Source organism: Malaya genurostris, chromosome 1, assembly GCF_030247185.1.
Source record: "Malaya genurostris strain Urasoe2022 chromosome 1, Malgen_1.1, whole genome shotgun sequence".
Taxonomy (NCBI): Eukaryota; Metazoa; Arthropoda; class Insecta; order Diptera; family Culicidae; genus Malaya; species Malaya genurostris.
The window spans coordinates 46,093,974-46,108,317 of record NC_080570.1 but is presented as its reverse complement, the minus strand read 5'-3'; the positions used below and the strand labels follow the sequence as shown (position 1 = coordinate 46,108,317).

At 37.5% G+C, this 14,344-nt stretch overlaps 1 protein-coding gene across 2 annotated transcripts; it reads right to left on the bottom strand.

Moving 5' to 3' along the window:
- Window positions 1–1,717: 1,717 nt before the first annotated feature.
- Window positions 1,718–12,659, bottom strand: LOC131438664 (zinc finger protein 567-like). 2 transcript variants are annotated; one of them, XM_058608828.1, is made up of 2 exons: window positions 12,020–12,659; window positions 1,718–3,527 (listed from the first exon to the last, which is right to left on the bottom strand). In XM_058608828.1, exons 1-2 carry the CDS (start codon window positions 12,469–12,471, stop codon window positions 2,603–2,605), a joined length of 1,377 nt encoding a protein of 458 aa, XP_058464811.1. In that variant the 5' UTR covers window positions 12,472–12,659; the 3' UTR covers window positions 1,718–2,602. The 2 variants fall into 2 exon arrangements, with proteins under 2 accessions (XP_058464811.1, XP_058464819.1); XM_058608836.1 differs by lacking the exon at window positions 1,718–3,527 and adding an exon at window positions 10,024–11,869.
- Between the last annotated feature and the right edge of the window lie 1,685 nt (window positions 12,660–14,344).

Sequence of the window (14,344 nt, the reverse complement as noted above, 5' to 3'; positions counted from 1 at the left end):
GTAGCTAGTTCATCGTAAGGGAAGTCGAAGAAATGCACTGTTGCGAAGAGCACGGAGTCGGACGTTGATATTAATTTCGCGGAGCAAAGCCCTAGTCAATCTTTTCGGTCAAAACATCTGCTCTCAATAAAGCACGTGCAACACCGCGACGAACTTGCAGTGTATCGAGACCGATTAGTAACCCGCAACTTTCGTAGCTTGGTAGTTGGTGAGGATTGTTCCGCGGTAAGCGCCGTAGAGCGAAACGAATGAATCTGCGTGGTATCGATTCGATTCTATGAACTCCGTTTATGTAGTGAGGATTCCAAACGACAGAACAGTACTCCAGGGATGAACGAACAAGTGAGCAAAACAGAGATTTTAAACAGTATACGTCTGTAAAATGTTTAGCCATCCTCATTACAAATCCTTAGTTGCGAGAAGCTTTAGAAACGATATAGCTGATGTGTTGCTTGAATGTCAGCTGCTCATCGAGAAAGACACCAAGGTCTATAACACACGTCGTTCTGACTATCGCGGATCCTTCCAGAAAGTAATCAAAATGAAATGGCTCTTTCTATTTACACCACTCGGCAAGGCTCAACAACTGTCGTTGTAGAAAACCTGCATCTTCTGAGCTTCGAATGTAATAGTAAATCTTAACGTCATCGACCAGCGATAGACGAGGGCCCTCTAAAGTAAAGTTAACGTCGTTGAAGTACAGTAAAAATATTAAAGGCCCGAGATGGCTACCCGGACGAATCGATCAAATTATTTGAAACGTGATCGCCGATTTTCACAGCTAAACGACGATCCATAAGATATGATTGCAGCCATCGAAGCATGTTAGAGCCGAATTCAAGTCTTTCCAATTTAGCAATTGTTATTTGTAAACATTCTGACATACCATCAGTCGCGTAGCATATAAATGACAATAGGTTGGTGGTTGTGGAGCGCTTAGGCATAAAGCCATGTTGAGTGTCGACAATATATTGCGGTGTCAGAGTAACCTATCCAAACAGTTTAGGAACTGCACTAAGCGATGTGATGCCAGGATAATTCACGGTTGATTTTCCAGAAGGCCGTAACAGCAAGTGACAGTTTCTCTTTGTTTACTTTCTCTTCTATTAATTACCAAGCGGTTTACACGTTTATCACTTAATCTTTGCATAGAATGATGCTCGTTCGACTCCCAAACAGAACAGAACTGTGAAATCCAAGAAAATCTTTTTAGATCACATCACAATAATCGAAAGAGAGAGTGAACAAAGAGAAACTGTCACTTGCTGTTACGGCCTTCTGGAAAATCAACCGAGAATTGTTCACGTCTTGTTTGTTATACACTGGGAACATTAAAAAAGATTTCCATGAGTTGGGAAAAACTTCTATAGAGAGTGACATCCGAAATAGTCGACAAAGGAGAGCAATTACCCCAGTCGAACATTTTTTCAAAATAACTATCAGTAAGCTGTCAGGGCCAGATAAGGTAGAAGACTTCATGTAAGCGATTGCCGTACGAATAAAATCCTCGTCAATATTAATGAGATTTAATGAATTAGTAGATTCAGAAACGTTACGCGCAGCGAGTGTAATTTGTTGCGGGCTAGAGGTTTCGTTTGTAAAGGCACGAGAAAATTTCCGAAAAAAGCTTCTTCCTTCGTTCGTTCACTTGTTTCCAAAAAGCCTGCGGATTGGATTTCAATGGCCGTTGTATATTTTTCAAGTAGTTAACTTGGCAACACTTGTTAATATCAAGCAAGGAGGATCGATTAAGTGGCTAGCAAAGAGCGGCCATAGATCGAGCTGCATGAAGATGTTTGGTAGCTACACTGCAGAACATCATAGTTTCATCCAAATCGAAGTATGTGAAGTCTAATGATCAAACCCATTTCCAGAATTGCTCATATATTGAATTTGGAATAATTTCGGATAGCAATAGCTTGTTTACCATAAAGAAGAATGCCTATGTTGGGAAGGTGTATATTTTAATAAATACGACATAGAAGCGATAATATCAAGCGGGTTTTCAAATAATTTACGACTGCGGCACATGAGACTAAACTGCACTAATATAATACTGGCAATAAATAAGACTATTATTATCATTAGTACTAGATTTCGCTTGCGCACGGTTTCTTCCTACAACTTTCATGCGCGTGCGGCGCTTATTCAAAACAACCAATAACGAGACAAACAATTAATCGGAGTAGAGTACAATATAATCTAAAACGTTCAGTTTAATGTAGCATGCTGGTTTCATGTTGTTTCAACTTTATTTATCCAGTTCTGTTGCCGTTTTCCTAATTGCTAATTCTTGTCAGGTACACCGGTAGCCAATAAACATAGCGCGATAATATTTTCCTCTACTAAATAAATTAATGAAATTGGATAAACCACCATAGGATCTACGAGTGGTGTGTACTTGTTCACATATGAGTACGTAATCGTTTCCTACATTCTAAGATAGCCACTTACGTTTTATTAGTGTAATAATGGGTAGTACATCGATTCATACTTTGTTTCAATAGGAAACCAAACCTATTTCGTGGAGGGGAATGAAATCTCAATACAATATTATTGTGCCATTTCCGCTTCGCTCCGTCTGCCAGAGGGTGGTCCATTCTTACCGTACCATGTGAATCCGTTTGGCATGCATCACCAGATAGCGTTTCTGTTTGGTACTGAATCCGCACAGCGGACACTGATAGGGAAGCGTTTCCACATGGGTCAACTTGTGTTTCTGCAAGCACTCCGGATTGTTGAACTTCTTGTCGCACTGAGTGCAGGGGAAGTTTCGTTCATTCATATGAATTAACTGATGACTAGTGAGATGATTTCGGTACCGGAACTTCTTATCGCAAAACGTACACGAAAATTTCACCGCACCATCGTCGTGAGTGCGCTGGTGATTGTACAGTGCCACATTCGTTTTGAACCGCTTCGAGCAGGTTGGGCACGTGTAGTTGCGGTCACGAGAGTGCACCCCTGCAACATGGTTTTTCAATAGCCTCTGATTTCCAAACTTTTTACTACAGTACGTACAGGTGAAATTTTTTATGTTCAAATGAACCTGATTAATGTGATACGAGTATGCGCTACGGTTTGCCAAAGTTTTCTCACAAATATAACAGTACAGTTTCCGAGACTCAGTTTTCACTTCCGGCGGTGGTGGGGACTTTTCATCATTTTCTTTGTTACCGACTTCCGTTCCCTCACCGGACTTACCTTCCGCCGTCTGTTGGCTACCTTCACCTTCCTCCAGGTCCACCCCGGATGTCTGCTGCTCCTGATCGTCTTCGTCCTCCGGTTGCGACTCGTTAGCACCGGTTTGACTAAACAGGCTGAGCGCATGCATCGTCATGTGTTGGATTAGTACATTTCGATCCAGATAGTTGTCACACTGTTCACAGTGAAATATTTGCTCCGAGTGCTGATCCTTCAGATGATCCACCAGGCTGGCTTTGCTAGCGAACGTATTTGCCTTGATGGTACCGTTCGTTTTGCAGAAACTGCAGGTGAAGGCCTTCGAGCTACGGGTTAGGCGTTTGCTGAAAGTAGGACAATACGATTTTTTATGAATTTCGATGTTTTGAACCGGCGTAAGAAACAAAAGTTCAGCGAGATAGTGCAAAGCAGAGACATAGAATAGCATGAGAAGAATATGGGCACCCGCACCGGTTATGGTCAACGACCGAGACGGGAACACAGCATTGACTACCAGGTAGAAGGAGCACTTCGAACCAAACATGATTAAATGAACAAAAATTAACTACGAAATTCAGTCAACTCAACCAGAATATTTTTTTCACCAGCTTTGCTTTTAGTTTCGTAAAAAAGGATAATGTCTAACATTGCGGAAGTGCAAATTTGCGAAAATACACCTTAGAAGCTTTCTAGTAAAATTGTTCCTTTGAATCTTCTTACGAAGAAAACCCATTTTATTTCCTATTGTATCTCATTACTGTTTGTGTATCTGTAATAACTGAGAATTGATGACACCACCGGTGAACGACTTTCAAAGTAAAATCAAATGTGGCATTAGATCAGTGATTCCCAAAGTAGTCCCTACAGCTCACTGGTCGGCTCTAGCTCATTTTAGTGGGTAGTAAACTCATAATTGACAACAGGTGGGCAATGAGTCGCAAATAGTGGGCTTCGCTAGTTAAATAAAATCTTTCTGAGATAGGCCCTGAGTAAATGTGGAAAACATTGCGAAATACAATCCAGAATCAAGCCAATCTATTTGTTGTAAGAATGATCTGATGTAAATCAATGATGTAAATCTTCTTGTGAGATTTGTGAGTAAGAAAATGAAAGTGAGAAGATGAAATGTTTAAATGTTTCAATAGAAATTTAAATCATGTCTTTTTTCCAAATTCGATCCATACAAAATACAGAAAGGAAATTCAGATACAGGTTCAGAATTCAGAATTAGAGTCAAAAATCTTGTTCAAACCCAAAAGCCGGGGTAAAATAAATGATGTAAAAAAAATTGTTCAAACCCAGAATTAAGGTCCAGAATTCTGCTTCCCGAATTAGAATTTAGGTTCAGACCCAAAATTTTTCCAGGCATTTAAATCCAGATTCTAGGCCTGAGATAAGACCTCAGGTCCATGTTCAAAATTCAGGTCACGGAAAACTATGAAAAATTCAGGCCCAGAATTCGGAACCTGATTTTCGCTTAGAAATCCAGGTCCATGTTCTGAAACAAGGTCCAGAACTCAGGTGAAGAGTCAAGATTCAGGATCAGATTCCAAAACTCTGTTAGGAGTTACGGTCCTGAATCAAAATCCGGGATCAAGATTCTGGCCCAGAACCAAAGTCCAAGTCCAGGTTAAGAATTATTTTCCAGAATCCCTCCTCTATCCTATCCTCTATCAAGAATTGTGGACCAGAATCTGAGTACAAGTTCAGAATTTTGTATCCATAGGTCAAGAGTTGAGGTCCAGCATCTCGTTACAGAATCCAGGTCCAGACTTAGAATTCTGGTCCAGAATCGAAGTCCCGAATTTAGGTTCAGAATTCAGATTCGCCACTCAGATCTCAAATTCATATTCAGAGGTTAGGTCAAGTTACTCCATTCATGTCCAGATTCTGAATCCAAGCAGATACGGGTTCAGAATCAGAATACAGAATGCAGGTACAGAACTCAGATCCAAAATTAATGTCCTTAACCATGTTACAAAATTTGGACCTGGAATCCAAGTTCAGAGTTCTGTTCCTGAATCCAGGTACAGGTTTAGAATCCAAAATCAGGATCAAATTCCAGGTTCACGATTCTGGTGCATATCAAATTATCAGAGATCTTGTTAGAATCCTGAATAGACTCAAAATCCACGTCAGTAGTTCAAGTCAAGAAACTAGGTTCAGGTCTAGAATACGAATTCATGCTCAGAACCCAAGTGCAGATATCTGCTTCATGTTCAGATTTTGCTTCAAAATCCATGTCCAAATCAGCGTTGCCAGACCATATTGTATCCAACGCAAAAATCTATCGGTATCATAATGTCTGCTACATAAATGCCAGGAAAATGTCACCGAAGCTGAAACAATTGAACAAATAAAAAGATGTTACCTTTTCTCAGGCTTATCCCGGAAAAAGAAAACCAAAACGGTATTTATCTGTATGATCATTGAATTATCGGTATTTTAGGAAAACATATCTGTATTGCGGTATAGAAGTCAAAAATCAGCATAAATACCGAGAAATCGGTATACCTGGCAACGTTGGTCCAGATTCAGTATTAAGATCCAGAAAACTTGTCGGGCCCTGAGGCTCAGAATTCTGGTCTAGGTTTAGCATCCTTGTCAATAATTAAGGTTCTAGTTTCGAATTGAAGGATCCGAGAGAATTCAGGTCCAGAACCCAGTCCAAATTCACAGTCCAAGTGCAAAATACTGGTCAAGAATCCAGGAACAGAACTTTCGTCCACAATCTAATTTCAAAGTTTAGTTTCAGAAACTCTGTCAAAAGTTCGGAAAACAGAATTCTAGTCCAGAATCCAACTCCAAGCCTATGTTTCGAATTCAGGTCAGAATCTAGGTTAAGGTTTTTATCAGGAGTCCAGAAACCTTGTTCGATAACCAGATCCAGTGTTCAGGACCAGAATACAGATAGCGCTTAATTATTATTAAGTGAGAGGACCTAACAATTATAGAACCAAATACTAACAAATATAATACACACAATCATTCATATCTTTCTTTATCCGCAAAACTTAATTTTTATCTTTATTTTCTCCGTGAAACCTTGTGCAAATAAACTGTTTGATTTCAAATGTTTTCGTTTTTGTACACTTACACAAGTAAAATCAAAACCATAAACGACTCGAAAAGTTACTTTTGGACGATCACCCGAAAAAAAATCAGTGTTGTCCACATACGCCACAAGAAAACACACCTACTGCAGAGCTTTTCTCTATTACTCAGTGACTGATAAAATGAAAATAACGAAATCCAAACACCGGCGTCACAAGCTCTCAGAGACAGTTACAAATCGAATCGTTCTGCCAACTGAACTTCTGATGTGATGATGCACAAGTCAGAATTCCGGTAGAAAAAAAAATAACTTGGTATTTGATCTGACTGTGCACGGCCGGTGTGGTTCACATTTTAGTTGATCCCCTGTGGTAGAATTTCGCACACAAAAACTTATTGCACATTTCCCCTACCAGACGATCTCTCTTTAATTCGTCGGTTGAGCAATTGTATGTTAGATTTCGTTGACTTTTATTTTGCTTACCCAATGTTTGATCAATACGATCTTGAATTAATAATTAAGTTATACCGCATTATCTGTAAAATGTTAATTCGATTGTCCGAGAGTTTTAATTTTGTGTTTGGGAACCACTGCACTGTGGGGAAAAATGGACCAAAAAACGCGACGATTTTTTGCAGGCATGATAAAGCTGACTACAAATCACTTTTTTGGTATAAAATGGTCAGTAAATTCGATTCCATGTATTTAGAAGTTCATTTGCTATCATGTTCATTTCACCCCAAGTTCCTTTTTATACAGCATTGTAAAACCGAAGAATGAAAAAGCGAATACTGTTTCTGATGTAAAAAAGTCTATCAAATCGTTTTCTTATAGTTTTAATGACAGCAGAAAACTCGTTGTACCGTTTGACCCCATTGCATTTCTAAGTATGATATTCAGTTAAAATATGATCTACAATCCAAAAGCAGATCTAATACGATCTATCAATATTGGTTCATATTACGTGCAAAACATTTGTGATCCAATAAAACACAATGGGAATAAAAGTACTAACCTGTTTAACCCGTTTTATCCCAATTTTTATCAATAGTCGTATTTGTGGTTAAACTTTCATTCGCATACCGAAAGCAGGCTGATTGCGGTTGATGAAAATCGATTGATATTGCGAACAAAGACCTAGAAATAATATTACAAATGGATTCAATGGCCGCATGAATCTTGCTATACCGTTCTATCCCAATTTATTTCATAGATCGTATTTCTGGTTTGAAAAACAGTTCAATGTTTTTATCAATCTGTCGTAGACGAATCACTGTCAGCAGAAAACACTGACGATACTGATGAGAAAATAGAGAAATAATTATTTCCGACAAAAATCGATGCAATCTTCAATTGAATCGAATCACTCTCTGTATTAGTTAGTAAGTTAGTATATAAGTTCCTTTTCCCCATTACACAATACAAGTAGGTTTAGAATTTTCCCTACACAAAAATCTCAGAATTGCGGAAGCAAATAAAGTCCTCATGGTAATAACCAAATCATATATATATATATATATATATATATATATATATATATATATATATATATATATATATATATATATATATATATATATATATATATATATATATATATGTATGTATATATATATATATATATATATATATATATATATATATATATATATATATATATATATATATATATATATATATATATATATATATATATATATATATATATATATATATATATATATATATATATATATATATATATATATATATATATATATATATATATATATATATATATATATATATATATATATATATATATACATATATATATATATATATATATATATATATATATATATATATATATATATATATATATATAATAGGGCTGAAAAGTCACCACTTGTGGCTGAACACCCAATTTAAATCTTAATAATATAATTTTAACTCATATTCCAATAAATAGTTATTTAAAAAAAAAAGAGAAATAATTATCTGTGCAAAAAACCGAAAGAATGTAAACATGTTTGTAAGTGCTCTTCGAACACAAAATTTTGTTCACCTTATTTTTTTTCAAATAATTTTTCAAATCAAGATACATTGATCATGTTACTGCGAAAATGTCCAAAGAGCTGCTTAAGCCACTGCGTATTTTCGACAAAATGATAGTATATTATAACCAATCTGTTTTATCAATAATTGATTCGACCAGGCTCCTTTCAGAATTCAGGAGAATTTTACCTCGAAACTGTTATAAAACCTTCAAAGACAGATATAAACCATAAAATTTTATATTTGGATTGCTGAAATTTTTTTCACGTAATATGGACCAATATTGATAGTTCGTATTGGATCTGCTTCCGAATTGTAGATCAAAAGGCTCAATTGAAAAAAAAATTGAGGATCAATTTAAAAAATTGAGGTAAAACGCTATAACAAGATTCGAGCGGTCATTGAATCCATTTGTAGTTTTATTTCAAGGTCTTTCTTCGTAATATCGATTGATTTTCATCAACCGCAATCAGCCTGCTTTCGGTATACGAAAGAAAGTTTAACCAGAAATACTATTTTGATATAAATTGGGTTTAACCAGAAATTGATAAAAATTGGGGCTAAACATTCTAGTACTGTCATTCCCATTGTGTTTAATTGGATCACAGATGTTTTGTACGTAATATGAACCAATATTGGTAGATCATATTGGATCTGCTTCGGGACTGTAAATCTGAAAATTGGGGTAGGATCAGTAGAACTTTTTTTTCTGTAAATTCATTGAAGAAGATGACTGGGGGTAAAACAGAATACAGTTGTTTGCGGTCAATCTCATTTAAAACATTCCATTCATCAAACTTATGAACGTGTTAGGAATACCTTCCGATTGGACGAATTCAATTTTTTCCAGAGTATCACAGTTAGTTTTCAAAGTAAAGTCATAAAAAAGAGGAATTGGAGCAAAACGGGCATGGTAGTCAATTTTGCGGATCTTCTAACTATCATAAATCGATTCTACGGAAAAATTTGCATAATAAATACTAACTTTGAAAATATTTGCTTAGGTTTTTATAAACTATTGAGCAAATGCATTAAATAAATCAAAGAAAAGCGATTCAATCGCTATTGCTTTGTTTAATAAATTGCTCGAAGTTGCGATACGAAGATCCGGCATGCAGAGAAATGGAACCGACATCAATAATTCTCATATGCTTCTTGGTTTTGCAAACACGTGGATCCAAAAGTCTCGGGACTAGTACAAAGATGGCGTGGCAAATCAAGTTTCCATATTAAGATAGCGCTTCGCCGTGGTCAGGTGCCGTTCGCTGCCTATCCCGGGGTTTCACGTATTGCACCCAAAATTGCGAGAGAACGGGGAAGAAAACCGAAATTCCAAGAACATACGATTCTAGATAATTAGTTTTTCTATCGATTTGTATATAAATTGTGCCTAATAAACTTTTTTATCGGAAGATTTCGTGCGAGTTGTAAAAATAAATGAGTTTTTCCTTATTCTTTCGCACACTCACAATCTCGACACACAAGAAAACAAAATGTTTAACATAACTCGCAAAAAATCTCGCGAAAGAAATGCTTTCTAACTGATATTTTTTGCTAAATGCATAGTAAAATCATTTATCTATAATAGTATGTTTCTGATTTTTCGTAAATCGGGTTAATATTGGAGAAATTAGCTATTTCGGCGACAAAGCAAGAGGAAGCATTGAATTGTCTCGCTTCGACCTGAGGAGCTGTTGTAAAAATGGGTGCCTCGGTTCCTCACGGTGGACAAAAAACAACAACGCATCGATTATTTCCAGCGCATAAATTGGGCTTCGGATTTCTGCCGCACACACCATATTCGCCAGATATAGCCCCCAGCGACTACTACCTGTTCCCAGGATTCAATTAAATTCTCCAAGAAAAAAACAGATTCTACTCCAATGAGAGAAGTCATTATTGAAACAAACGCTTACTTCGAGGCGGAGGATAAATTGTGCTACAAGAAATTGAAATGTTGAAGAAGCATTAAACTGAGTGTTGTTCTTGAAGGAGACTATGAATGAAGTTTTGCCAGAAATATTAGTTTTCTTATATTAGTCACGGGATTTATTGGTCCACGTGTGAAATGGTATGTTTGGTGTTGATCGTAGTGTTGTGGAAGAGGATATTGTACATTTTCAAAGAGAAACTGCGAGTTTATATATCTTGAAACTCATGCGATAATGATGTTAGGTTTCGACGAAGTTATAACAAAAGACCGACGAGTAAATGTTGTATATGAAATACCATGTACAGGAGGCAGATATTCGAGTACTCGGCTTGTTTGAGAAGATCCTGCGCTCAATACTCGTTAGTAAAGAACAGAAATAGTGCAGACGGATGAACCACGAGTTGTATCAAATTTACAAAGCAGCTGACATCGGAAGACCAATAAAACACCACAGATTACAATGGACTGAGCACGTAGCAAGAGTGTCAGAAGACAGAATGGCCTACGTGATGCACACTAGAGAATCGAAAAAAGGGATCGTCGGCAATACATAGATAGCTTAAGAGTATCCTGGAAAGTTTTTCGGTCATGTTCTGGAGACGCGATCGAGTGCGATCGACATGCAGTAAGGAAGTCAGGTAAAGCAAGAACCTTACGTAGAGCCTTAAGGAAAAAGACACTTCATTTTCATAATTTTCATTCGCATAACGAAACTCTTGTTAGTATCTTAAATTTAGATTTAATCTGTGAGTCACAATCTTTGTTCCTCTAATAAATAAAGAGATAATCGAATGTAGAATTCATTTATTTGTCGATAGATTCAACAATCTCAACCGGATTCTTTCCGGTGCTGTGTCTTGAGATGTTTCAGTAGGTAACGTTTCTGCTTGAATCGGTTCGCACAGATTGCACACTGAAACGGTGTTCCCGTTGAATGGTTCTTCCAGTGTCGAACCAAATTACGTCTCGAGCGAAAACTCTGACCACACGCATCGCAGGTGTGACTCCAATCCTCCGAATGGGTGGTTTCGTGGAGCCGCAATTTTGCACGGGTATAGAATCCACGTGAGCACACTGGGCATACGAAATCCCGTTTTTCTCCGTGCGTTCGCTTGTGCAGATAAAGACTTGCCTTCTGTTTGAAAGATTTCTCGCAAATGTCACAGGAATAGGTGCGCTCGTTAGTATGCAACAGACGATGTTGGCTCAAATTTCGACTGTTTCCGAAGCCCTTTTTGCAAATTTCACATTTATATGCTCTAAGTTTCTGATGTACCTCGCGAACATGCCGGTTGAGCCCCTGTGATATTCGAAATGCTTGCTGACAGTGCGGACACATAAATGGCCTTTCGCCGTTGTGAATTCGCAAGTGAGCTTGGTACGTGTATGGAGATTTCATCTGTTTGCCACAGTCGGCACATTTGTAGTAAGTTTTCTCTTGTTTTACGATTGTTCCCTGGTCTATTACCACAGTTTCACGAGGCATAGCGGAAGCGCGATTTGAATTCGATATGAAACAGCTAACATTATCTACATGCTCCAACTTTGGTTCTAAAAATTGATATTCTTTATAGAAATCATCATTATCTTCTATGTAGTCTCTGGAATCCCGATCTTGTATATTTAAGCTCAATTCGCTGATGGAGTGCCGAAGTAATACCCTGCAATTACATGACATGCAATTAGCGTAATGCGGATTTTAGTCATCCTCGGATGTTCGGCACTCCATCGCGGGACTTTAATATCATAATTAACTACGTGTGCATATTATTCAGTTCAAACTTGTTCAATTATATCGACAAAACACTCACCCTTTCTTATCGAACAGGTCGTCCTGTCCATCATCTTTGTGTTGTAAACCCAAAGGAACGTCATCGTTTAACAAGTCGCCTTCATCTTCCGTTGCATCCGCAGAAACCACTTTAGCGTCCTCCTCGATTTCTTTCAACTCTTCAGCAGCGCTTAACATTGTGCGAAACTTTTCTTCGGTTCGGTGACATTTTTCGTATAGCTCGTGGAACCGATCTAATGTTTCCCGACAGTCGTCGCATACTTTGGTAGGTAAACAGTCCTCGGACAGAATATCAATCTGCAGGTATTTGCCAATCCGTTCGCGTAACCGATCTGCCGCGCGCTTTCCGAACACCGAAGTTAAATTTTCTCCGAGTGCGCCACATATACGACATAGCGCCTGAAAATCAATTTCTACCATCTTGAGATTGTCGTCAGGCTGATCGGACACTAGGCGACATATATCCATCATTGTTTTTGCTGTTCTTGCGATATTCCAATACGATAAATTGACTCTCAAGTCAGTTCAACAACTCATTCCGCTATTTCTTCAGATTGCATTATCATTAAACACCTTTAATAATAATATTCTCGTAAAACTAACTGCTAACCTTTTGTTTAGGTTTCCATTTTTTCACTTTCTGTGCTCTCTTTTCTTGTCCGTTCTGCAGGTGCGCGACGCCCAAAACGGAAATGTCAAACTAAAGCAGTGTTGCAGGTTTTAAGGAATAATATTGAAAATCATGCTGTTTTCCAAAGATGGGCGAATCTTACAAAAGTAAACAAATCGAGTTTCTCTCACCTACTAATAAATGCATCATAATCCTACAGTTTTGCCTGAAATTTCGGATCCTATAAAAATCTCAATCATAGTAATACAAAGAACTATAAAGGGCGAAACTGCCATTCCATTTGTTTACGTAAGTTTCGCCCTCCGTGTCCGATGCCAACAAACAGGGCGATAATTCAATTACTAGCAGACCAGTGCGAGAGCGAATTTCTCTCGATGTCATTTCTGAGAATCAAAGCACAGACTAACAGACAGGACACTCAAATTAGATTCTTCAATCATTTTAACGGTCATTTCGAATATTCCTTTATTTGGGACAGTACTCACATGTGTCATGATGGCGCCACGTTACCCTATCAAAAACATCCTGTCTGTCATCTAGACTGTGTTTATTTTTTCATTTACCAACAGAGTTGCCATTCATACAGAATTACCTATAATGTATTGATTTGTATACGTCCATGCGAATTTCATGCAGGATACAGATTTAATACATATTGCCAAAACTATATACATAATTGTGCCTACTTCTCATCCTCCAACGCAAGACAAAATCGAACCCGTTTTGTTACAATATTTACTTGCTTCTGGTCTGCCGCCACTTAATTTCGGGTGATAACTACCAACACAATAAAAAATAGTCTAGATGAACAACGTTGAGTCAAATAAATGGTTACCTTCCAACATCGCGAAAAAGTTAAATATATTATCAACGTAATCCAATAATTTATTGTAACGATTCATTTTCAAATATTTTGATGAAATCAGGCATCACTGCAAGCAGCTGATCGGTGTTGACAAACGAGGGGAAACCAACTAGTAAAAAAACTTTTACATAACACAAGGGGTGTACAAATAGTAAATAGTTCGCGCAGTACAATATAGGTGGAGCTAGTGCATAACGAAAAATTTTTTTTATAAGAATTTACTCATACTGTCATGTCTGTTAGTCTGTGATCAAAGGTTAGCACGCTGCTGTGGGGATTTTCTCTTAAGCAACAAACGGTCGCTTTTTCTCGTTTCGCGATCCGAAACTATACAGGCGGTTGATAATTGCGATAGAATCATTTTACTATTGCCGCTTATTCTAACTATGTGCATATAACCTTTGTATAAGTTGTGTCAACGAAAATGTCTGTGAATGCTCCACACAAGGGTTTTGAAATATTGCAACCTAGTATGAGAATCATCAAGTTGAATCATCGACTCGATTTTCTGCGGTAATTGTCAACTTGCGATTCTCTCTTGGAAAATTCCACACAGCAACGATCATTATCAGACTGTAAATTTTTTTTAAGGGCGTGAAATACTCAGAGTATGAAATGGAGCGAAGAAATGTAGCAAAATTCTCTCACGGTTCATGCATTGAGAGACTCGAGTTCTTGTAGCATCTTCTACCGGATTGAAAATGTTGTATACAATATAGATAGCAATACAGCAGCTTCTGTCAAATTCTCGGCAATCGCCAACACTGCTGCAAACATTTATTGTTTTGCAGACTTTTGCAGACTTTTGAGAATCAAGTTTTTCGCAGACTTCCATCAAACTTTACAGA